A 26,303-nucleotide genomic window follows, 5' to 3' on the forward strand; every position below is an offset into this window, starting at 1 on the left:
CCAACCATTAAACCCACTAAAAACATTCAAATTCTGCCAACAATACTCTATTTACATTTTGTCACCTGAACTGTAACCAAGTACTAGCGATATTGTTATTATAAGTGCTAACAGTAAGGAACTATTTTTAGTGGCGCACCGATCAAGGTAACTACTTTATTCTGCCGTATTGACATCATGACCTAGTGAGCAGCTTTCTTGCCTCTGAGCTTGCGAGAGTTTATTCTAGATTTTAAATCGAGCCTCTCACCTTGATAGTAAAAGGATGTGGCCATATATTGAGAATTTGATCGACTTTGACAGCCAACTAAGACCTGGAAAAGACGAAAAAGTTCCACCCACCTTTTTTATTCGCAAGAATTATGAGTCACTCTTTATCTAAACGGAAATATATCAACATTCTAACAGTCAATTTTTATTATGTTTGTTGTCTCTCTTGCCATTTTGGAAATTCCTAGCGCCAACACTGATCATGTATATAAAACCTTGATGGAAGTATTTAGATTGTTTTTTAAGCGCTTATAGGCGGAAAGAGCGACTCCATTTTAAGTGGACTTTTGCTAATCTATAGTTAGAATTAGAGATGTCCAATAATGGCTTTTTTGCCGATATCCGATATTCTGATATTGTCCAACTCTTAGTTACCGATTCCGATATAAACCGATACCGATATATACTGTCGTGGAATTAACACATAATTATGCCTAATTTTGTTGTGATGCCCCGCTGGATGCATTAAACAATGTAACAAGGTTTTCCAAAATAAATCAACTCAAGTTATGAAAAAAATGCCAACATGGCACTGCCATATTTATTATTGAAGTCACAAAGTGCATTATTTTTTTTAACATGCCTCAAAACAGCAGCTTGGAATTTGGGACATGCTCTCCCTGAGAGAGCATGAGGAGGTTGAGGTGGGGGGGGGGGGGGGATTTGAGGTGGGGGGGTGTATATTGTAGCGTCCCGGAAGAGTTAGTGCAGCAAGGGGTTCTGGGTATTTGTTCTGTTGTGTTTATGTTGTGTTACGGTGCGGATGTTCTCCCGAAATGTGTTTGTCATTCTTGTTTGGTGTGGGTTCACAGTGTGGCGTATATTTGTAACAGTGTTAAAGTTGTTTGTACGGCCACCCACAGTGTGACCTGGATGCCTGTTGACCAAGTATGACTTGCATTCACCTGTGTGTGTGAAAAGCCGTAGATATTATGTGATTGGACCGGCATGCAAAAGCAGTGCCTTTAAGGTTTATTGGCGCTCTGTACTTCTCCCTACGTTCGTGTACCACTACGTACAGCAGCGTTTTAAAAAGTCATGCATTTTACTTATTGAAACCGATACCGATAAGTTCCGAACCGATACCGATAATTTCCGATATTACATTTTAAAGCATTTATCGGCCGATAATATAGGCAGCCCGATATTATCGGACATCTCTAGTTAGAATGCATAAAAAAAAGAAAAATGTACAGTATGTATGCTTGTCTTACATAGGAACGATAGGCAAAAATTCCAAAGAAAGTGCAGTTCCCTTTTTAAGTGTGTATGTGTGCGACATCTCTACTTATGAGAAGTAACGATGCCACTACATTGTAGCACTGCAGTTTTACAATAACATATGATTTTTTAAAACAAACCGCCTCAGAAGCTTTCACGTCGTTATATTCTCCCCTTTTTCAGGTTGATTCACTCTTTCGGAATATATTCAGGTCTTTTGATGTATGATTGTTGTCAGTGCTCACAAAATCACTGCTGCATGAAAGGAAAAGCCCCTTTGGGTCTCCAAAGAAAAGAGGCGGCAGCCTTTTCTATTCACTACATTTTTTATTTTTTTTGCAGAGGCCGATACCTACTAAGATGTTAAGTGTGGGGGAAAAAAAACAAACATTGTGTTTGGTTCAAAAGGGCTGTTGTATTTCTCTGCCTCACTTTTATCATCCTTTTGTCAGGTTATTTATTTATTTTGGCATGACATTTGAAATGTATCATACTGTAATTGAATGGGTGTCTCTTTGCCGTGTTTGTTTGTGCTGTAACACCTTACTATCAGTCAAACCACAGGATTTTCTACTTTATGAAAGCTCCTATGATTCCCACTTATTGTCATGGCTCACCGCATAGCTTTTAAACCCTTTTGTTTTGTGCAGTTTAGCTGCCTTTCTAGATTTCAAATTATTTTAAACAGAAATCGTATGGTAATTGTGACAGGGAAATACATCTATTGGGGCCACCAGATACTGCAAGTGGACAAGAAGGGCAGAGAAAGGGTGGATACGATGTTTAAAAAAACCCCGCCCTACTGATAAAATGAACAGCAAAAAAAAAACACACATTGATTGGAAAGATAAATGGATAGTTAGTAGCGAGTGGCGTCTTTTGTCAGGCAGGACTGTCTCTTACAGATAATTGATTTGCCTTTAATTGCACATCATGAGAGAGTTAACCACATAATCACTGCACTCACCACCTTTGAACGCAGACTGTTGTTCAGAAAAGCCATCCTACTGCATAAATTCAGGTTTCTGCTCCAGAGAATGGTAGAGAAAGGGATTGGGACTTGCAATTAAGCAAGCCTGAGGCACAGATAAACATTTTATGAAGATAACATTTCTCAGTTTTGAATCACACTGTTAACAATGCAGTCATGTAAAACAAGTAACGTAGGACACCTCACAGTATTGCATGTCCTTCATTAACCAAAATGGGATGCAATTGCATTTACAATGATTCCCACCAAACTGTTGAGGAATTACTTTTTGACTTTGGGTTAAAAAAATGTATTAGTTTTAATTCACTATGGGATTTCCCCCTTACCCTAGAATGCAGATGGTATTTTCAACCTTTACAGAAATGGACTCAAAGAAGCATGTTGAATTAGGGATGAGCATAATATAGTGTTGTCCCGATATCAAAATTATTTTGATACTTTTCGGTACTTTTTGGTACTTTTCTAAATAAAGGGGACCACAAAAAATTGCATTAATGGCTTTATTTTAACAAAAAATCTTAGGGTACATTAAACATATGTTTTCTTTATTGCAAGTTTTGCCTTAAATAAAATAGTGAACATACTAGACAAATTGTCTTTGATTAGTAAGTAGGCAAACAAAGGCTCCTAATTTAGCTGCTGACATATGCAGTAACATATTGTGTCATTTATCATTCTATTATTTTGTCAACATTATGAGGGACAAATTGTAAAAATGAATTATTAATCCACTTGATCATTTACTGTTAATATCTGCTTATTTTCTTTTTTAACATGTTCTATCTACACTTCTGTTAAAATGTAATAGTCATTTATTATTCTGTTGTTTGGATACTTTATATTAGTTTTGGATGATACCACACATTTGGGTATCAATCCGATACCAAGTAGTTACAGGATCATAAATTGGTCATATTCAAAGTCCTCATGTGTCCAGGGACATATTTCCTGAGTTTATAAACATAATATCATTTTTTTTTTTTTAAAACAAAAGAAGATGTTGTGATGCCAAAAAATATTGACGTAATCATGATAGTATCGACTAGATACGCTCGATTACAAACCCCGTTTCCACATGAGTTGGGAAATTGTGTTAGATGTAAATATAAACGGAATACAATTATTTGCAAATCATTTTCAACCAATATATTCAGTTGAATATGCTACAAAGACAACATATTTGATGTTCAAACTGATAAACTTTTTTTTTTTGCAAATAATCATTAATTTTAAAATTTGTTGCCAGCAACACGTGACAAAGAAGTTGGGAAAGGTGGCAATAAATACTGATAAAGTTGAGGAATGCTCATCAAACACTTATTTGGAACATCCCACAGGTGAACGGCCAAATTGGGAACAGGTGGGTGCCATGATTGGGTATAAAAATAGATTCCATGAAATGCTCAGTCATTCACAAACAAGGATGGGGTGAGGGTCACCACTTTGTCAACAAATGCGTGAGCAAATTGTTGAACAGTTTAAGAAAAACCTTTCTCAACCAGCTATTGCAAGGAATTTAGGGATTTCACCATCTACGGTCCGTAATATCATCAAAGGGTTCAGAGAATCTGGAGAAATCACTGCACGTAAGCAGCTAAGCCCGTGACCTTCGATCCCTCAGGCTGTACTGCATCAACAAGCGACATCAGTGTGTAAAGGATATCACCACATGTGCTCAGGAACACTTCAGAAACCCACTGTCAGTAACTACAGTTGGTCGCTACATCTGTAAGTGCAAGTTAAAACTCTCCTATGCAAGGCAAAAACCGTTTATCAACAACCACCCAGAAACGCCGTCGGCTTCGCTGGGCCTGAGCTCATTTAACTAAGATGGACTGATACAAAGTGGAAAAGTGTTATGTGGTCTGACGAGTCCACATGTCACATTGTTTTTGGAAACTGTGGACGTCGTGTCCTCCAGACCAAAGAGGAAAAGAACCATCCGGATTGTTATAGGCGCAAAGTTGAAAAGCCAGCATCTGTGATGGTATGGGGGTGTATTAGTGCCCAAGACATGGGTAACTTCCACATCTGTGAAGGCGCCATTAATGCTGAAAGGTACATACAGGTTTTGGAGCAACGTATGTTGCCATCCAAGCAACGTTACCATGGACGCCCCTGCTTATTTCAGCAAGACAATGCCAAGCCACGTGTTACATAAACGTGGCTTCATAGACTGGCCTGCCAGTAGTCCAGACCTGTCTCCCTTTGAAAATGTGTGGCGCATTATGAAGCCTAAAATACCACAACGGAGACCCCCAGACTTTTGAACAACTTAAGCTGTACATCAAGCAAGAATGGGAAATAATTCCACCTGAGAAGCTTAAAAAATGTGTCTCCTCAGTTCCCAAACGTTTACTGAGTGTTGTTAAAAGGAAAGGCCATGTAACACAGTGGTGAACATGCCCTTTCCCAACTACTTTGGCACGTGTTGCAGCCATGAAATTGTAAGTTAATTATTATTTGCAAAAAAAAAATAAAGTTTTTGAGTTTGAACATCAAATCTTGTCTTTGTAGTGCATTCAATTGAATATGGGTTGAAAAGGATGTGCAAATCATTGTATTCCGTTTATATTTATATCTAACACAATTTATCAAGTCATATGGAAACGGTTTTTTTGTACTTGGTATCATTACAGTGGGTGTCAGGTTTCAGGTGTAGATCAACCCATGGCGTTTGTTTACATTTTGACGCCGTTGAGATGTTTAGCTATTCCTCGTCCTACAGGGATGATACTTGTAAGAAACTTACTTTATTTGTCGCCATGGAGACCAGGATTAGTGACTTAGATGTAGTTAAAACACTGCTGACTGCGTCTGGAGTTTAGCCGCTAGCTAGCCAACCATGTTTTAAAGCACCTCTTCCGGTGGGCATTTCAGTGTTATAACTTCACCTTTATCGTTAGTTTTCAAGCCAAAATGCGTCCGTTCTCCCTTTTCTGTCTACACACCGTGTCTGCTTGTAAGTACTCCGTGTGTGCGCTACCGAACATGCTCCTCTGCTCGTAAACCAGAAATAACATGACGTGACGACGACGGGGGCAGGGGTGTTGGAGGATCGGTACTTTTCAGAGCGGTATAGTACCAAATATGATTAATTAGTATTGCGGTACTATACTAATACCGGTATACCGTACAACCCTAGCATAATAATCGAATAGTCGATTCATTGATCTTTGAAATGTTGTCAATGTGTAGAATGGATTGTTGAGTCATTGTGTCTTGGAGAGCACAACATGGCTGCAACCAGTGGAGGCGATGTTGATTCCGTCTCAGTTAGTTTGCTGTCAGCTGCACTTTTATCTCCATAGCATTTTATGTTTCATTTTTAAAAGAAGAAAAGAAAATTGATCACTAAAGTTTCTCCACTGTCAATAAACGAAATTTGGTCAAATGCTGATCCCAATGCTAAATAGTGTATTCCATTTACCCCGGATGTCGGAGCTGGGATTGATGTAGAACGTATAAAACACATGAAACATTTTTATTTACACTGCAGTGATCTAACCATATACAAACGTCCAACACTACACTGTTTATGGCTACTTTAGTGCGATAAAAACTAGTCAGAAGTGCTAAGAACTGACATTACAGAAGCTTCTGTTGCAGGTGAAACTCCAAAAATTTGAATAATGTGCTAAATTCCATTCATTTCATCAATTAAATTTCAAAAGTGAAACTCATATACGATACAAACCCATTACATGCAAAACGAGATATGTCAAGCCTTTGTTATAACTTACGTAGAAGATCACGGCATACAGTTTTTGGAAAACCCCAAATTTCAATTGAAGTTCTTCATTAGCTAATAGCCATAATCGTCACAATTACATCAATCAATCAATCAATCAATGTTTATTTATATAGCCCTAAATTACAAGTGTCTCAAAGGGCTGTACAAGCCACAACGACATCCTCGGTACAGAGCCCACATACGGGCAAGGAAAAACTCACCCCAGTGGGACGTCGGTGAATGACTATGAGAAACCTTGGAGAGGACCGCATATGTGGGTAACCCCCCCCCCCCCCCCCCCCCCCTCTAGGGGAGACCGAAAGCAACGGATGTCGAGTGGGTCTGACATAACATTGTGAAAGTCCAGTCCACAGTGGATCCAACACATCAGCGGGAGTCCAGTCCACAGCGGGGCCAACAGGAAACCATCCCGAGCGGAGACAGGTCAGCAGCGCAGAGATGTCCCCAACCGATGCACAGGCTAGTGGTCCACCCGGGGTCCCGACTCTGGACAGCCAGCACTTCATCCATGGCCACCGGACCTATGCAACTCCCCCTCGCAAGGGACAGGGGAGAAGAGGAGAGAAGAAAAGAAACGGCAGATCAACTGGTCTAAAAAAGGGGGGGTCTATTTAAAGGCTAGATTATACAAATGAGTTTTAAGATGGGACTTAAATGCTTCTACTGAGGTAGCATCTCTAACTGTTACCGGGAGGGCATTCCAGAGTACTGGAGCCCGAATAGAAAACGCTCTATAGCCCGCAGACTTTTTTTTGGCTCTGGGAATCACTAATAAGCCGGAGTTCTTTGAACGCAGATTTCTTGTCGGGACATATGGCACAATACAATCGGCGAGATAGGCTGGAGCTAAACCGTGTAATATTTTATACGTAAGTAGTAAAACCTTAAAGTCGCATCTTAAGTGCACAGGAAGCCAGTGCAGGTGAGCCAGTATAGGCGTAATATGATCAAACTTTCTTGTTTTTGTCAAAAGCCTTGCAGCCGCATTTTGTACCAACTGTAATCTTTTAATGCTAGACATAGGGAGGCCCGAAAATAATACGTTACAGTAATCGAGACGAGACGTAACGAACGCATGAATAATGATCTCAGCGTCGCTAGTGGACAAGATGGAACGAATTTTAGCGATATTACGGAGATGAAAGAAGGCCGTTTTAGTAACACTCTTAATGTGTGACTCAAACGAGAGAGTTGGGTCGAAGATAATACCCAGATTCTTTACCGAGTCTCCTTGTTTAATTGTTTGGTTGTCAAATGTTAAGGTGGTATTATTAAATAGATGTTGGTGTCTAGCAGGACCGATAATCAGCATTTCCGTTTTCTTAGCGTTGAGTTGCAAAAAGTTAGCGGACATCCATTGTTTAATTTCATTAAGACACGCCTCCAGCTGACTACAGTCCGGCGTGTTGGTCAGCTTTAGGGGCATGTAGAGTTGAGTGTCATCAGCATAACAGTGAAAGCTAACACCGTACTTGCGTATGATGTCACCCAGCGGCAGCATGTAAATACTAAAGAGTGCAGGGCCAAGAACCGAACCCTGGGGAACTCCGCACGTTACCTTGACATAGTCAGAGGTCACATTGTTATGGGAGACGCACTGCATCCTGTCAGTAAGATAAGAGTTAAACCAAGACAAGGCTAAGTCTGACATACCAATACGTGTTTTGATACGCTCTAATAAAATATTATGATCGACGGTATCGAAAGCGGCGCTAAGATCAAGAAGCAGCAACATAGATCACATCAAAAGAAGGTTTGAAATATCTTGAGTTGCATGCTCTGAGCCTATAAAGTCATATATTAGTTTAACCTTCTAACTCTAATTGATGGAATCATGGCCGTAACTACCATTGAGGACACCGAGGTCATGTCTTTGGTATTTTTTTAAGCGACAAAAAGAAGATGATATAACTGACTGCAAATATACTTTGTGTAGAACATTGTGTGCACTGTGCAACACCATGCGGTAGATCATCCCCTCTCAATATACGATCTTTGGTCACTCCAAAAACATAACACACTGAAGTCCACTTTTACTTTAACATTATCCGATCCGAAATGTGCTGTGAACATAATATTAAATCGAACGAAGGTTGGTTTCACATGAATGAAATTGATGTGAAACGCTGTCAGTATAATAACGTTGTCATGTCAGTCAGGTGCCGCCCAGCCCTAAATGCAAAACACGCGCTCTGCGTAGGACTTTGCAATCAGTGGGGTGGGGGGGGGGGGGGGGTGTTTTGCGTTTAGGGCTGGGCGGCACCTGACTGACATGACAACATTATTATACTGACAGCGTTTCACATCAATTTCATTCAGGTGAAACCAACCTTCGTTCGATTTAATATTACGTTCACATAATATTATGTGTTTTTGCGTGAATGACAATTTTTACCCCAAACATATTCCTTGCCACGTCTTGCTCTGTCACTGACTAGGATATAAACACATATTTTCCACAAATAGTTCCGGCGACTCAATGGCAGGTGTCATTAGTACCGTATTTTCCGGACTATATGGCGCACTTAAATTTTTTTTTTTTTTTCCTCAAAACTCGACAGTGTGCTTTATAACCCGGTGCACCTAATGTACGGAATATTTCTGGTTTTTCTTACCGACCTTGAAGCAATTTTATTGCACTATGATGGCAATATGACTCAAGTAAACAACACCAACATTTTATATGTTCCATTGAAAATATAGCACATTACACACGGCGCTCAAATATCTATCAACATGTTTTAGTACGACTTTAGTAAGCTATGAAGCCGCGCCGCTTGATGAATTGTCGGCGCATTAAACATACAAGTATTATTATGGTGTGTGTATAAGGTAAGACATATTATCTGCTGTTTTGTTTCGCAATATTATGCAAAAGCAACTTCTGTTACCTTCTGGTACCTGCTGATCTTTATTTGGGATCTGCATAAATTCTGAAAAATTGCGCCAGTTCGCCTTTGTAGACCGTGTCGATAAGCTTCTTCTTTTTGTCTATTTTCTTGTTATGGGACATTCATCCTTCGCTGTTGCCATTTCTAATATAAAGTAGTGTAAAGTTCTTACTTATATATCAGTCAGTAAACTCGCCATGAAAGCTCTAAAACATACCGGTTTAGTGAGTTTACATTATTCACCCAAGGAACTTTAGTTATTAGAGAGTTCCGGTCGGACAGTTTTTCACGGGACAGATTTATTGTTGTTTCCGAATGAGGAAATGCTGCTCCGTTTTTGATTTAAGTAAAGTCTGAAAGTCATTAAAACAGTTAGCTCCATCTTTTGACACTTCTTCCACCCCCGTCCTTGCACGCTATACCACTACAACAAAGATGACGGGGAGAAGACACTGCCGAAGGTGAGCCACGTAAATAAGACCGCCCACAAAACGGTCCATCCGGAAGCGACTGTCAGAAAATGGCTTGTAGATAATCTGTAAAACAATCTATGCAACATTTTGACCAAAGAACCACCATTACATGTTATGTAGACCACAAGGAAGTGTTTTTAATTTTAAAAAAAATATAATAATAATATGACTCCTTTAATGCGCCCTATATTCTGGTGCGCATTATATATGAAAAATTATCAAAAATAAACCATTCATCTGTGGTGTGCCTTATAATCCGGTGCCCCCAATGGTCCGGAAAATACAATACTTGCTTTGTAAAGCCAAAGGATTCGGGTTCCAATCCCGGCCGTGATTAAAATTTTGGTACGTTTTTTAAATATATGTTCTAATTATGTCAATATTGTTTAATACGCTAAACTTCGGCATATTGATTAAAAAAAGAAAGAAAAGTGGACTGTTATGAAATCATGCAGATGGTCAAAGATGTTAGATCATAAAACACATCATAGTTCTACCTCAATAAAAGCTTTTGTTCCAATCCAATCCAATCCACTTTATGTATCGCACATTTCTTAAAAACAATACAAGTTTCACAAAGTGCTGCACAGGAGTTAAAAGACACATTTAGAAGCAGGATAGAACTAAGGAGAGTCAATTGTAAAAAAATGCAGTTAACTAAAAATAGAATAAATACATAAAATTCAATAAAATAAATTAGACTAAAATCACACAACTCACATCCTGGTTTAAAAGTCAAGGAGTAAAAATGTGTTCAAAGATGTGATTTAAAAGTCAGTAAAGAGGGTGCCGTCCAAATAGCAAGAGGGATATTGTTCCAAAGTTTTGGAGCCACAGCAGAAAATGCACGACCCCCCCTGGGTTTTAATCGTGTCTTTGGGACAACAAGAATAAATTGATCAGTTGACCTCAGAAACCTTGTGGGGGTGTATATTTTTGAAAAGGTCTGACATATATTGTGGCGCTACTCCATTAAGAGATTTAAAATGGGGGTGTTGTGCTCATGTTTTTAGTGTCAGTTAAAAGGCGAGCAGCAGCGTTTTGGACTAACTGAAATCGCTGGTCATACCAGCATAGATGGAGTTGCAGTAGTTCGAACGCGATGAAATAAAAGCATGGATTAGCCTATCCCAGCTGCATAAGGGCAGAAGGCGGAGTACAACTCTTATTTTGAAAAAAAAGACAACAATATGATGGATTAGCATCAATTTAGTTTAGTGTAGAGCTACCATGACCTTACAAAGCCAACAGTGATGTCTTAAGAGGCACATAGCATAGAAAAAAAGCATTTGAAAATATATATATATATATATATATATATATATATATATATATATATATATATATATATATATATTTGTGGAGGGAGATATGGCCAGCGCTGCCTTCAGGAGCAAAGGTCACCGCCTCTGTCCATGGTGCTGAGGACAGAGCACCATCAGACGGGGACGTGGCAGTGCTGACGGCAAGACACAGCTGGCAGGTGATTAGATTTCACAGGTGGTACGTGTTAATCTAATCATATGTTGTCTTTAACAGTAAGCGGCCGGGAGCAGGAGAAGAGAGAGGATACGGACGTGACTGAAAAGTTACGTTTTGCGCGAGAAAGATTTTGATAAAAACCTATGTACATTAAAAACGTTGTTAAAAACTGCACGCTTGGCTCATGTGCCGTGTCTACAGTGGAACTGCTAGGAAGCCACTTCCACAATATTTTTTTTAATTAATTCTGTAGTAATTAACAAAATAAAACATGGAAATCACACAAGAATTTAACATTTCGCAACCTTTTTAAAACTTTTAAAAATCTTTGTCATCTACCTAGAAAATATACCGTGCAGAGGTTTGTTTAAATTTACAAGGTGGAACTAATATAATGAAATGGCCTCATGGCATGCTACTTGAGATAGTTTGAACCTTATTTAAATAAATTGTTGATGTTTATTGCTTACAGCTTAAATTGAACATCTCAGAAAATGTGATTTAAAAAACTGTAAGCCATGATCATCAAAGTTGTATTAAATAGAGGCTTGGCATAGGTCACTTTGCATGTAATGAGTTAATATCACATATTAGTTTCACATTTGAAGTTGAATTGCTGACATGAATGGACTTTTACACAATATTCACATTTTATGAGTTTTACCTGTATGATATAATGGCTGGGCAAAAATGTGGTTGGAGGAAAACGTGCAACTTTTCTCTGAATACAATTTAACATTCAACTACCGAAGGAGCATCGATGTGGCAAATTGTTGCAAGCTTTTGACCACAAACTTGATCGCTGATCGGTGACATTCGTCGTTTCTGGCCGAGAGGTACTCTTCCCTGATGCAGTGAAAAGTAGCGGCATATGTGAACTGGAGCCATTACTGCCCGCCTCGAAGCCGGTCAGAATATGTCTCGTCATGTTCATCTAAATGAGAAGGCATTCTCATCTAATAGCGCTAATATCACTACGCACTTTGCATAATGAAGTGAAGTGAATTATATAGCGCTTTTCTCTAGTGACTCAAAGCGCTTTTACATAGTGAGACCCAATATCTAAGTTACATTTAAACCAGTGTGGGTGGCACTGGGATCAGGTGGGTAAAGTGTCTTGCCCAAGGACACAATGGCAGTGACTAGGATGGCGGAAGCGGGGATCGAACCTGGAACCTTCAAGTTGCTGGCACGGCCGCTCTACCAACCGAGCTATACCGTCGTCATCCCCACCCGGAAGAACCGTTAAGAGAACCGCTAGACGAAATGGCAAGCGATTCCAAGGAATTGATACACTGGGAACCGATTCTGAACAAGAACCGGTTTTCGATTCCCATCCCTACCTGTACCGGCTCCTTAAGATAGTGTTTTCTCACCTGGTTCTTCTGTGCTTGGACACATATGTTTTACATAACTTTTATTATGTGTGTATGTGTGTGGTAGAGGGAAAAGGGGGTCTGGAGGGCTGACTGTTTTAAGCTGGAATTATGTAACGAGCACTGGTTTTGAATGTTTTTAATATGTAATGCACTTTCTGCTACATTTTATATGTGTGAAAAGTGCTACACAAATGAAGTTTGATTGCCTGATTGATTGAGTCTCTTGCATCTCTGATATCACAGATGTCAAGTGTATCAATAATTCATGTATTGATTTACCCCTGGGCTGCTGCAGTAGCGTGTCACCACATGGGGGGAAGTAATCCAATGTGTCCGCAGTGTTTTTCTGTCGCGTCTTGGCGTCCATAATTGACAGTTTAGTCTGCTCCTGCTTGGACATACTTATGCAAGCCGTATTTTCCGGACCATAGGGTGCACCGGATTATAAGGCGCACTGCAAATGAATGGTCTATGTTTGATCTTTTTTCATATATTAGGTGCACTGGATTATAGGATGCATTAAAGGAGTCATATTATTATTATTTTTTTGGTGGTAGCGGGGGGTGTATTTTGTAGCGTAGTTTTTTTCTCAACGAGAAATATCGCCAGGTTTTAATCTTGGGATATCTTGTCACAAACAAGTGTCATCAACCACATTTTTAACAATCAATAAATCACTATTAAATACATATTCCATTTGTAAACAGTTCTAGTGGTTTTCTCTTGCTTTCCTCCACCAGAGTGGAACCATTATACCAGACACTTTGAAGTAAGGCTTGCATCTGAAGTGTGAAGTGTGTCTCATTATGTGGCATTGTGGGAATTAAAAGGCAGGCTTGGACAAAACATGTTTAAGGAAACCTTGGATCCCCACATCCCTCTCCTCCCTCTTTCCCTCATGCTTTACATGGGTTCTCTACAGCCTTGTTTTATTGTGTGACAACCAGTTAACAAATACCTAGGGACAGACTTGTGCATTAAGTAAAATATAGAGACTGTTTAATCAAGGCGAATCTGTAACTACATATTTCATTTGTTTTCCAAAAGTATGTCTTAAAACAAACTTTAAAATAAATATTTCAGTGCTTGCCCAGTATCCTACTTTTATAGTTGTGGTTTTCAAGAGAACAGTTATAGCAATTTGATGTTGGATTGTAAAAGACACCCGATGGGCTGTTAAATTCAAATAATATCTCTGTATTTATTGTTTTTCTATTTGTATTTATATCGGGTATTTTTCAAATTTGCTTTGGCAAAGCCTATTGATTATTTTTCAGACATATTGTGGTTCTGTGTGGATAGTTAGTCTTTGATAAAAACAGTTTCATTTATTCTGCAGATACACCAAGTGAAAATATGCATGATCTCACTTCCATCCATCCATCCATCTTCCTACGGGGGCAGCAGCCTAAGCAGGGAAGCCAAAACTTCCCTCTCCCCAGCCACTTTGTCCAGCTCCTCCTGGGGGATCCCAAGGCCTTCCCAGGCCAGCCGGGAGACATAGTCTTCCCAACGTGTCCTGGGTCTTCCCCGTGGCCTCCTACCGGTTGGACGTGCCGGAAACACCTCCCTAGGGACGCATTTGGGTGGCATCCTGACCAGATGCCTAAACCACCTCATCTGGCTCCTCTCGATGTGGAGGAGCAGCGGCTTTACTTTGAGCTCCTCCCGGATGGCAGAGCTTCTCACTCTATCTATAAAGGAGAGCCCCGCCACCCGGCGGAGGAAACTAATTTCCGCCGCTTGTACCCGTGATCTTGTCCTTTTGGTCATAACCCAAAGCTCATTACCATAGGTGAGGATGGGAACGTAGATCGACCGGTAAATTGAGAGCTTTGCCTTCCGGCTCAGCTCCTTCTTCACCACAACGGATCGATACAGCATCAGCATTACTGAAGACGCCGCACCGATCCGCCTGTCGATCTCACGATCCACTCTTCCCTCACTCGTGAACAAGACTCCGAGGTACTTGAACTCCTCCACTTGGGGAAAGATCTCCTCCCCAACCCGGAGATGGCACTCCACTTTTTTCCGGGCGAGAACCATAGACTCTGACTTGGAGATGCTGATTCCCATCCCAGTCGCTTCACACTCGGCTGCGAACCACTTGTTTCAATAAAATATAATAAGTCATATATCATGTGAATGTGAGTGTGAATGTTGTCTGTCTATCTGTGTTGGCCCTGCGATGAGGTGGCAACTTGTCCAGGGTGTACCCCGCCTTCCGCCCGATTGTAGCTGAGATAGGCTCCAGCGCCCCCCGCGACCCCGAAGGGAATAAGCGGTAGAAAATGGATGGATGGATGTTAAAGATGACTTTGCGAACAATTAGATACACAAATGGACTTACCATTGATGCTCCAATTAACGGCTGCATCCAAATAGCCGCAGTCATCCGGTGCGTGGTCTACAAAATCAAATAACTGCCGGGCGAAAAGTGGCAGTCCAAGGGCGTAGAGTCAGAGAACGCACAAGTTTGCAGTGATCACTTTGTTAAAGGTTTGTTTGATGTATTTTTAACGTTTCATATTTCCCATTTAAGTATTATCTTGATATTATTTGCATTTTATGTACAAACCCTGTTTCCATATGAGTTGGGAAATTGTGTTAGATGTAATATAAACTGAATACAATGATTTGCAAATCCCTTTCAACCCATATTCAGTTGAATATGCTACAAAGACAACATATTTGATGTTCAAACTCATAAACTTTATTTTTTTTTTGCAAATAATAATTAACTTAGAATTTCATGGCTGCAACACGTGCCAAAGTAGTTGGGAAAGGGCATGTTCACCACTGTGTTACGTGGCCTTTCCTTTTAACAACACTCATTAAACGTTTGGGAACTGAGGAGACACATTTTTTAAGCTTCTCAGGTGGAATCATTTCCCATTCTTGCTTGATGTACAGCTTAAGTTGTTCAACAGTCCGGGGGTCTCCGTTGTGGTATTTTAGGCTTCATAATGCGCCACACATTTTCAATGGGAGACAGGTCTGGACTACAGGCAGGCCAGTCTAGTACCCGCACTCTTTTACTATGAAGCCACGTTGATGTAACACGTGGCTTGGCATTGTCTTGCTGAAATAAGCAGGGGCGTCCATGGTAACGTTGCTTGGATGGCAACATATGTTGTTCCAAAACCTGTATGTACCTTTCAGCATCAATGGTGCCTTCACAGATGTGTAAGTTACCCATGTCTTGGGCACTAATACACCCCCATACCATCACACATGCTGGCTTTTCAACTTTGCGCCTATAACAATCCGGATGGTTCTTTTCCTCTTTGGTCCGGAGGACACGACGTCCACAGTTTCCAAAAACAATTTGAAATGTGGACTCGTCAGACCACAGAACACTTTTCCACTTTGCATCAGTCCATCTTAGATGAGCTCAAGCCCAGCGAAGCCGATGGCGTTTCTGGGTGTTGTTGATAAACGGTTTTCGCCTTGCATAGGAGAGTTTTAACTTGCACTTACAGATGTAGCAACCAACTGTAGTTACTGACAGTGGTATTCTGAAGTGTTCCTGAGCCCATGTCGTGATATCCTTTACACACTGATGTCGCTTGTTGATGCGGTACAGCCTGAGGGATCGAAGGTCACGGGCTTAGCTGCTTACGTGCAGTGATTTCTCCAGATTCTCTGAACCCTTTGATGATATTACGGATCGTAGATGGTGAAATCCCTAAATTTCTTGCAATAGCTCGTTGAGAAAGGTTTTTTTTAAACTGTTCAACAATTTGCTCACGCATTTGTTGACAAAGTGGTGACCCTCGCCCCATCCTTGTTTGTGAATGACTGAGCATTTCATGGAATCTACTTTTTTACCCAATCATGGCACCCACCTGTTCCCAATTTGGCCGTTCACCTGTGGGATGTTCCAAATAAGTGTTTGATGAGCATTCCTCAACTTTATCAGTATTTATTGCCACCTTTCCCAACTTCTTTGTCACGTGTTGCTGGCATCAAATTCTAAAGTTAATGATTATTTGCCAAAAAAAAAAAAAGTTTATCAGTTTGAACATCAAATATCTTGTCTTTGTAGCATATTCAACTGAATATGGGTTGAAAATTATTTGCAAATCATTGTATTCCGTTTATATTTACATCTAACACAATTTCCCAACTCATATGGAAACGGGGTTTGTAGTTTCAGATTTCTTAAAACATATTTTTGCTACGAGTGTTTCTTAAAGCACCAAGTCAGTCGTTACATGTCTGGAAACGCGACCGACGGATAATCCTTGAGATCACGTGACACATCCTTTTTTTATAGCGTGAATGGATCTTTGACATTTCATAGTTTGATTTTTTGTTCCTATCTGCTGTTAGTGGGGATGATCTAGGCCCCCTTCCATACTCAGATAGTTTGCACTCTGTTTGCTGCACAGTAGTCCTGTTGGTTTGGTGGCCCACCACTTTCTTTATTTCCCTTCAAAAGTCACTTCACTGAATACCACCTGTTGCATGTTTGATTTGGCTTTGTTGTTTCATGCTGGATGCCCTCCAATGGCTGGATGTTGTGGGTATTAATTTGAATAATTGTAATACAAATACAATAGAGGTGGGTCACTGGTGACTTGCAGTGGCCTCTGATTAATTTGGGCCTAGAAATTGAAGCTGAAAATGATTGTAATTACCACCGTTCATTAGCAAGGGAAACTTGTAATCTCCGGTGTTGAGAAGCCAACGTATGCACCACTGGTTTGCAGCTGTCCTGCTTGGTGTGCACCTCCATAATAAATCTATTCTCACGTAAAGGCTGTCATTGGTGTGCTGCTTTTAGTATAGACGTTTTAGTGTACACACAGTTGCCCATGCTTTGTCAATAACAAGCCTTTTGTTGTAACAACTGATGCTGTTGTCGACTTTGGAGGACAATCAGAATCATTATCCCCAAGGTCTCATCTGTTTGCTCGCCTATATTCACATTTAAACCAATCATTTTTGTCCTTTTCTTTCCCTGGTGTCTTTTTCATAGCTTTCCACTCAATTTTCCTTGTTTCATTTATTCAGCTAACCTCTTTTTTTTAATCTTTTCTTGTTGTGTTCCATTTAATCCGTTATCATATTTTTGCCCCTCTGTTCACCTCATCTATTTCCGTGTTATTTCCTCGGCCCATTTTGACTTTCACCTTACTTCTGTCTCATTATCGCTTTTGCCTTTACATTTAATACCTATCTTCTGTTGCCACCCCCCAATTTCACTCATTTCCCACATTTTTTTTTTTATTACATCTAAATCCACTTCTGACTCATGTCTTTTTTCATCTTGCCCATATCCAGAGAGGAGGCGATGGGCTACCAGAGAGTGTTGCAGGTGGATCTGGAGGTGAACGGGCTGATGGCGCCTGAAGGTGGCAGAGAGGTGACTTGGCAGGTGGAGTATCCGCTCACCCGCACCCAGACCAGTGAGGTGCAGACCCTTATCCGCCTAGCACCGCAGGACCTTGGCGGCATCGTGCCACTAGCAATGGTGAGTAATTGAACCTTGCGAGTGGTAAACTTGTTGTGTGCAAATATATGATTTTGGCTGCCTGTGTTGAATGCAGCATCATTTCGAAACCATAAACATCAGTGGTGCCCTAGGAACAAGATTTGGGGCAATTATATTGTACGGATATTAGTTTGGTATGGCTACATTTATTAACATTATTTTAATAATAAAGTTCCTGTCAAATCGTACATTTTTTAAATCACTTTTGAATTTGGATTAATCATGATCAATCTCAGGTCATTACTCACATGCATAATTTAATTTCACCTAAAAAAAGAGCCCAATATTTGGACACCCGTACCACCCTTCAGGTAACCATCCGCAGTTAAAGTAAACAAGCATGTGAGGTAAAAGTAAATGTTGTGATTAATCTGTGTTTATACCTGATTCATGCGGTAAATTAACCCGTTAGGTTTGACAGTTCAAATACAATTATACACACTTAACTGTAGCCGGGGAGCGTTGTGCCGTAGCTAATGCTTACTAGTTGCGACTGAATGAACAGTTCAGCCAAGTAGTGCACTTTGTCGCAACTCCTTCAAGATGCAATCATTTAACTGGTATTTCAACAAAATCAATTAATCTTTAATGCCTGATTAATTTGTCAATCACCATGCCCATCCTTGGTAGTTAGAAAAAAATAAATCACAATTTCTCAACTGCAATGGCTTTTACAGCATATGCTGCAGGATATTTGATTGATGTGCATGAATTAATGTTCTCTCCTGTACTTTATGTAAAAGAATTGTACAATTAATATTATATTACCCTATTATTATTATTAATATTATAATTATCATTAATCTTTTTCCTCTTTACTTTTTCATCTATAGTTCAAAAAAATAAAAGGACGTTCACCAATCGATTACAAAAAAGCTTTGATTTATATTCAGTTGCTTTGGTGAATCGTTTAATGAGTAAATAATTGATAAAATCCGCACAGCATGAAGTGCCCGTAAATTGAAATACACGGACATAGTTTCTGCATGGCCGCTGAGAGCGGTGGTGTGTGGGTGCCATGATCTCTGTAGCAGCGAATAGCAGAGAGGTTATTATTTTTTTAATCAATGCACACATGTTGAAAGTGCAATTTCAATGTTGATGATACGCCTTTACTAGAAAAAAAGAATTAATGCTATAACAAAACAGACAAAGTGTTATTTGAACTATTTTCCATGGGGCTATTAAGTGTGTTTTTTTCGGTTCCGGGATTAATGGAACAAACTAGTGTTGTCCCGATACCAATATTTTGGTACCGGTAACGGTACCAAAATGTATTTCGATACTTTTTGGTACTTTTCTAAATAAAGGGCACCACAAAAATTTGCATTATTGGCTTTATTTTAACAAAAAATATTAGGGTACATTAAACATATGTTTCTTATTGCAATTGTGTCCTTAAATAAAATAGTGAACATACAAGACAGCTTGTCTTTTAGTAGTAAGTAAGCAAACAAAGGCTCATAATTTAGCTGCTGACATATGCAGTAACATATTGTGTCATTTTCCATTTTATTATTTTGTCAACATTATTAAGGACAAGTGGTAGACAATTAATTATTAATCTACTTGTTCATTTACTGTTGATATCTGCTTTCTTTTTCTTTTAACATGTTCTATCTACACTTCTGTTAAAATGTAATAATCACTTATTCTTCTATTGTGTGGATGCTTTACATTCGTTTTGGTAGTTACAGGATCATACATTGGTTATATTCAAAGTCCTCATGTGTCCAGGGACATATTTCCTGAGTTTATAAACATAATATAATTGTATTTTTAAAATGAAAAAAGATGTTGTGATGCCAAAAAATATTGATGTAATCATAGTAGTATCGACTAGATAAGCTCCTCTACTTAGTATCATTACAGTGGATGTTCGGTGTAGATCCACCAATGGCGTTTGTTTACATTTTGACATTGGTGAGCTATGGTGTGTAGTGAAGCATGTTGAGCTATTCCTCGTCCTGCAGGGATGATACTTGTAAGAAACTTACTTTATTTGTCACCATGGAGGGGAGGATTAGTGATTTAGGAGTAGCTACAATACTGCAGACTGCGAATGGACTTTAGCCGCTAGCTACCTAGCCATGTCTTAAAGCACCTTTTCCTGAGATGTATATCTTCACCTTTATCTTTAGTTTTTAAGCCTAAATGCGTCCGTTCTCTCTTTTTTGTCTACACACTGTGTCTGCTTGTAAGTACTCTGTGATTGTGCGCTACTGAACATGCTCCTCTGCTCGTAAAACCAGCAATGACACGACGTGACGACGACGGTGGGGTAGGGAACCGGTACCTTTTAGAGGCGGTATAGTATCGAATATGATTCATTAGTATTGCGGTACTATACTAATACCGGTATACCGTACAACCCTAGAACAAACTAATTGATAGAATACCTGATTACTTAAATAATCAATAGCTGCCGCCCTATTTTAAACTCTTTTTAATGGGAATTTACAGTACTCCAAAGGTCACAATGTAACAATGCAATATCATTATAATACTTCCCAGTGTAACACTTTTTTACAATTTTTTCCCTTCCTAACAACCTACCCCACCTACAAATGGACACAAACAAGGGTTCATTCAGTCAGAAATGTATACAAGACACACAGGGGTGCAAATATTTTAAGATTATCCTGACAGATTATCATATGCTTGATGCGAAGTAATTAAATAATAGATTAGGTTTCCATATAGTGAGTAATGTCACACAAGAGCAAGATCTTGCAATATTGCAGGGTGTTGCATTGCTGTTTGTGATGAGTGATTGAATATCAAGTCAGGAAAAAGTTTGATGGAACTTGGTGTCCACTTGTGACATCAATCATCACCTTTGCCGAAGGACTTGCGAGTAGACATCGAGTCTCACAGACACTCTGCAGGACTTCTCTCACTTTTGGAAGGCCAGACACCTTGTTCAATAAAAGTCTCATCACTTGCTGACTGCTTCTGGCTTCATTTTGGCACACACCTGATTGCCAAAGTGAGGACTCAAGTTTTTAAAGGTTGCTGTTACAATCAAGGCAGCTGCTATAAATATATTCTACAATGCAATCATTTTATCAACACTTCTGCCTTTACAAATATGATAATTCTTAGTGGTGGGCTGACATTGTCAGAGAGCTATTATTTTTTCATGATGTTTATTATTATGGTGGTAGTTTACTGTATTGTAGGGACTACACTGCATCATACTGAGAGCTTGTTCTCATACGCTGCTTTTTTCATTTGTCAAATAATGCAACAAATGCAGTTTTAGTCAAGTATTAAAACATTCTGTTTAAACTTGTTTTTGGCCTCAAAGGTTAGAACTTTAAAATTATATATATTTTTAAAGGATTATATGTAACCTGTGTTTTTTTCCTCTGTGTGTGTGGATTGTATGGAACACGACCGACACCATGGGTTGCTGCTCAGATGCACTTTACTGATAATACACAGAATACAATTGTCGTCAATAACTTTTTGCCATCGTCGAGCCCCTCTCCCGTTATCGTAGACAAGAGGGAAGTCACGTACAAGAGTGAAATAAACATACCTGATAATACACAGAATACAATTGTCGTCAAGAACTTTTTGCCATCGTCGAGCCGGCCTACACAAATATAATAATGAACAAGAAAGTGAACTTAAGTTCTCAACAAGACAATACATTTTCTGTCGTCCCATGGACGCCTACCTCTCCCGTTATCGTAGACAAAAGGGAAGTCGGAAGGCGTGTCCAACGAATATAAAAAGTAGTAATTGCAGTAGGAGGGACAAAGAGACAATGGTTCCACATTGACAAAACATCGAACAATATTCAGGTATTTACATGTAACTTACACATTTTGTGTAATTATAACAATAATAAAACATTATGAAATACATTTACAAGACATAATCGACCCTGTTACATATACATATTACTTTCAAAATGTTTTGTTTTTTCGGATTTTCCTGTTAAGGGTCACCCCCGGGAGTCCATTGTGTTGATTTGACTACTTTTAGGGCCACATGCCCTTCCTGATGTGACCCTCTCATTTGTCTGGGCTTGGACTGACATTGCACAAACATGGCTCATTGTTGAGGTCCTGGCCAGTAATCAAACCCAGCACAAAACACAGCACCATCACAGCACCAGAGCCAAAAGGAATATTGTATATTCCAGAATTATAAATGATTCTTTATCTCAGACATGTTATTTTTCCGTCTATAGTCGGAAATCCGTCTTTTTGATCTCTGTAAAAATAAAAATATATATTTTCCGTTTTTCTTTCTTTTTTCCGACCTAAAATGTGTGTTAATCTCAATCCGTCTCTTTACCATACCTGCCATAATCTAAGTTTTTTCCGTAATGAGTACGGTTTTTGATAATCCATTCCGGTTTACGGCTGCAGTTGTAAAAACTACGGTTTTCCATTAAAAATTACTAACTTAAAAATCGAAGCTACGTAGCGAAGCAACTCCACGGGCAGGGGAAAAAATATACAGGAAAAATCAATGATGATTTTACGTACGAGGAAATCCATGATTGGTTGGTTGGTTTACTATGATGAGTCATAATTGGTTAAGATTAGGGCAAAACATTACGGACAGGCCAATCAGAGGCAAGATAGGGCGGGTCATCGAACCAGGACGGGAAATCCCAACAAACATCATCCCAAATGACGACGAGAGAGTCGAAAAAGAGAAGAAGGAATTTTCAAGCGGGATATTTATAAATTAAAAAAAAACTAGTGAAAGATGGCAGTGGTACTCTCTTCCTTAGAATTTTCTTTTTGCTATGTAGACGATGTCCAGGAAACCCACGATGTGTCTACTTGGCCACATTTGGACAAATGTATGCGTCTGGATAAAACAATGCCCAAAACATTAATTTCAGTTGTTTACCATGTAAGAACACACATGATTGTGGCAGACATGTGATGACCATTGCTACAGTATAGCCTGTCTAAATGCTAAATATAATTTTCATTGGTTAATTAATTTAAATTTTTCATTGATTTTTTTTTTTAATAAGACAGTAGCTGACATTTTGTTCATTATTTATACTATTTATATTTTGACATGGAATAGTTTAATCATTTTGAAACATAAACAACATGACTGCAATATATTTGTTATGTCATGCTATAAATCACAAATGGCTATTCACATAAAGGAAGTTGGCTAAAAGAATAAACATTGGGCCCCATTCAGCAATAAGTTCCTAACTTTTCCTCTTATCTTTCTTAAGTGATTTCCTAAGAGGAGTCCATTCAAATTCATGACGTGTTCTTAAACGGTCAAATTGTTCCCAGCTGCTGTTCTTAAGTTTCTGAATGCCAAATGGTCAGCGTGTGCGTGTCTATCATAATTTGCATATAAACACGCCCTTATTTCCCCAATATGCATATGTTAACACCCTTAATTCCATAATTTGCATAGGTAAACGCCCTTAATTCCCCATATAAGGGCACAATTCCGGCGGAAAAGCCGAACATCAAACACACGGAGAAAACACAAACAGATTACAGAAGAGAAATTCGTATTATCCCGCGGGGGAAATACATAATGTCAAAACGTAAGTTTAAGAAAGGGTGGACTGCTGAGGTAGCCTAAAGCGTTGAAATAAATATTTGTCACTTTGGGCAAATAGGTCTACATGGTCATGAAATATGCGCTCTCTCCCCAGGGCACGATCTGTGGCATCTTTATATCTCTCTATATATATCTATATATATGTATCTATCTATGTGCCAATCTATATCTATCTATCTATGATATTAATGTAACATTAGACAATAGAAGTAAGGGAACTTGTCACACTTAAAAACAAATAGGCCACTCTAAGAGTGCTCTGGAGCACTTGTAGATTTTGTTCTTACCTACGAACAAATCCCAGCTAAGAAAACATTGGTGAATACAAAAATCTCCTTAAAAACTTTGTGAGTGGGCCTAAGAACAAAATTTGTTCTTAAACAAAAAGTAAAAAGCAAGCTGCTCAGAAATTTGCCAGGAAGGCTCATGTCAGAGCCATGAAAGCAAAAATGCCAAAGTAATGTGTGAATGAACCAAAGTAATGTGTAAATAATGTAAATAACTAGATGAACCTTTTGTGGCTGTAAAGTGAACATCATTGCATCAGCAATTAAAACATATACCGTAAATTTCTCTGCTTGGCTTATGCAACTTCCGGTCAATAAAGTTTGATTCAAAGTACACTCTTCTCAAAGACATTTTAACTGCCCTGACCACATGATGGCGACAAATACACATGTCCATCCATCCATCCATTTTCTACCGTGTTGCGGGGGGGTGCTGGATCCTATCTCAGCTACAATCGGGCAGAAGGCGGTGTACACCCTGGACAAGTCGCCACCTCATCGCAGGGCCAACACAGATAGACAGACAACATTCACACTCACATTCACACACTAGGGCCAATTTAGTGTTGCCAATTACCCTATCCCCTGGTGCATGTCTTTGGAGGTGGGAGGAAGCCGGAGTACTCGGAGGGAACCCACGCAGTCACGGGGAGAACATGCAAACTCCACACAGAAAGATCCCGTGCGCAGGATCGAACCCAGGACATTCGTATAGTGAGGTAGATGCACTAACCCCTGTTCCACCATGCTGCCCCAAATACACATGTAACAATGTTAATTAAATGACAAGCATGACACACTTTAACAACAAGAGTTTACAACTTTTAGTTGTAACAGAACAGCTACTGTCAACAACTTGTGATGTGATTGGCTATCGCAACTGTCTCTCAACTCTGTGTTCTTAAATTCATCTGCTAACGGTCCCGATGAGTGTCCAATCACAGGACGCGTAAATGTCACGTTCAACGTGAGGCCAGCTAGAAGGCCTTACTGACAACAACGTGTGATCTGATTGGCTATCACAACTGTCTATCACCTGTATGTCCCCGTTCACTTACAGTGCACAGACGCCTGCATTGTTGATCTTGAAGGCGTCTGCCAGATTTGGTACAGCATGGCAACATAAGCTAGCTGAATTCTGATTGGATACAAACTAAAACTAAAAACAACAGCCCTGGGAAGAGCATAATATGACATGAAGAGAATATGAATAATTTTAGATATTTAGGGAAAGTATATTAAAAAAATATTTTATCTTTAATTATGATCATGATTTCTGGTTATGTTAGTCCAGCAGTGAAGGCCTTGCTGGCCCTGGCGGCACACCACTGGTCAAATTTGTTGCCCGTTGTTGACGATCGGTTGATTAAATGGCCTTTTTTTTAAAAAGAGAAATTAGCAGATGATGATGATATGTAGTAGTGGAGTAATGTATATTGACTGGTCACTAAATGTCAGTCATCGATGTGCAGTAGAACTAACACGTGAATAATACAAAGTTAACTTAAAGAGAAATATCATTCACAATCCTTATGTAAGATTAAGGGCTGTATAAATACACTTTGATTGATTGATTGATTGACAAGAACAATATTTTTTTTTTTTTATAAATTCCATATAGTAAATAAATGCGATCAAAAGTCTGCTTACAATGGAGCCGATGGGAGTCGCTCTATTATGCCTATAAAGTCCTTAAAAAAACATTCCAACACCTCCATTAAGGTTGTATACATGCTGAAAGTATATATGTAATGTAGTAACAGGAACATTAATAATAACATGTAATATTTACGTATTTCGCTTATTTTAAGCATATGTGGCGCATTCATTTAAAAAACGCATCACATTTGCTTTTTTTTTTTTCAACACATTATTAAATACTACTCACTGCAGACTTCATGAGAGCCAACAAACATAATAAAACATCACTTACTGTGCAAGGTCTGCTGTCATTAGGATGCCGACTGATAGAATCTTGCTATATTCCAGTTTGGACGTAGAATGAATCATAATCTTCGGGGCGGCGTGGCTCAGTTGGTAGAACAATCGTGCCAGCAGATTGAGGGTTCCAGGTTCAGCCCCTGCTTCCGCCATCCTAATAGCTGCTGTTGTGTCTTTGGGCAAGACACTTTACCCACCTGCTCCCAGTGCCACCCACACTGGTTTAAATTTAGCTTACATATGTAGACAATGGGTTTCATTATATAAAGCGCTTCATAAATATAATTCACTTCACTTCAACCAAGCGTCATTTCGTGTGTTTCTCGGCTTTACCGGGTCTAAATTGCTTGTCAAAGTGTACGTCCTCATCCTTTTACTATCAAGGTGAGAGGCATGATTTATGATCTAGAATAAACTTCCACTAGCACAGAGGCGAGGAAGCAGCTCACCACTCGATGATGTCAACAAAGCCACACAAGCTAGTGATTTATAATTTTATAATAACAATATCACTAATACTTGGTTAATATTCAAGTCACGAAATGT

General features: G+C 39.3%; 1 protein-coding gene across 2 annotated transcripts in view; it reads left to right on the forward strand.

The window, feature by feature from the left end:
• Positions 1-17,515: 17,515 nt before the first annotated feature.
• LOC133638490 (transmembrane protein 132C-like) overlaps positions 17,516-26,303 on the forward strand; it is a 111,926-nt gene continuing 103,138 nt past the window's right edge. For both annotated transcript variants that reach the window (XM_062031158.1, XM_062031159.1), the window contains exon 1: positions 17,516-17,940. In XM_062031158.1, coding sequence (XP_061887142.1) covers positions 17,722-17,940 — 219 coding nt within the window. In that variant the 5' untranslated portion in view covers positions 17,516-17,721. The remainder of the gene's footprint in view (positions 17,941-26,303) is intronic.

The sequence above is a fragment of the Entelurus aequoreus genome, linkage group LG21 (genome assembly GCF_033978785.1).
Source record: "Entelurus aequoreus isolate RoL-2023_Sb linkage group LG21, RoL_Eaeq_v1.1, whole genome shotgun sequence".
In the NCBI taxonomy this organism is placed as follows: domain Eukaryota; kingdom Metazoa; phylum Chordata; class Actinopteri; order Syngnathiformes; family Syngnathidae; genus Entelurus; species Entelurus aequoreus.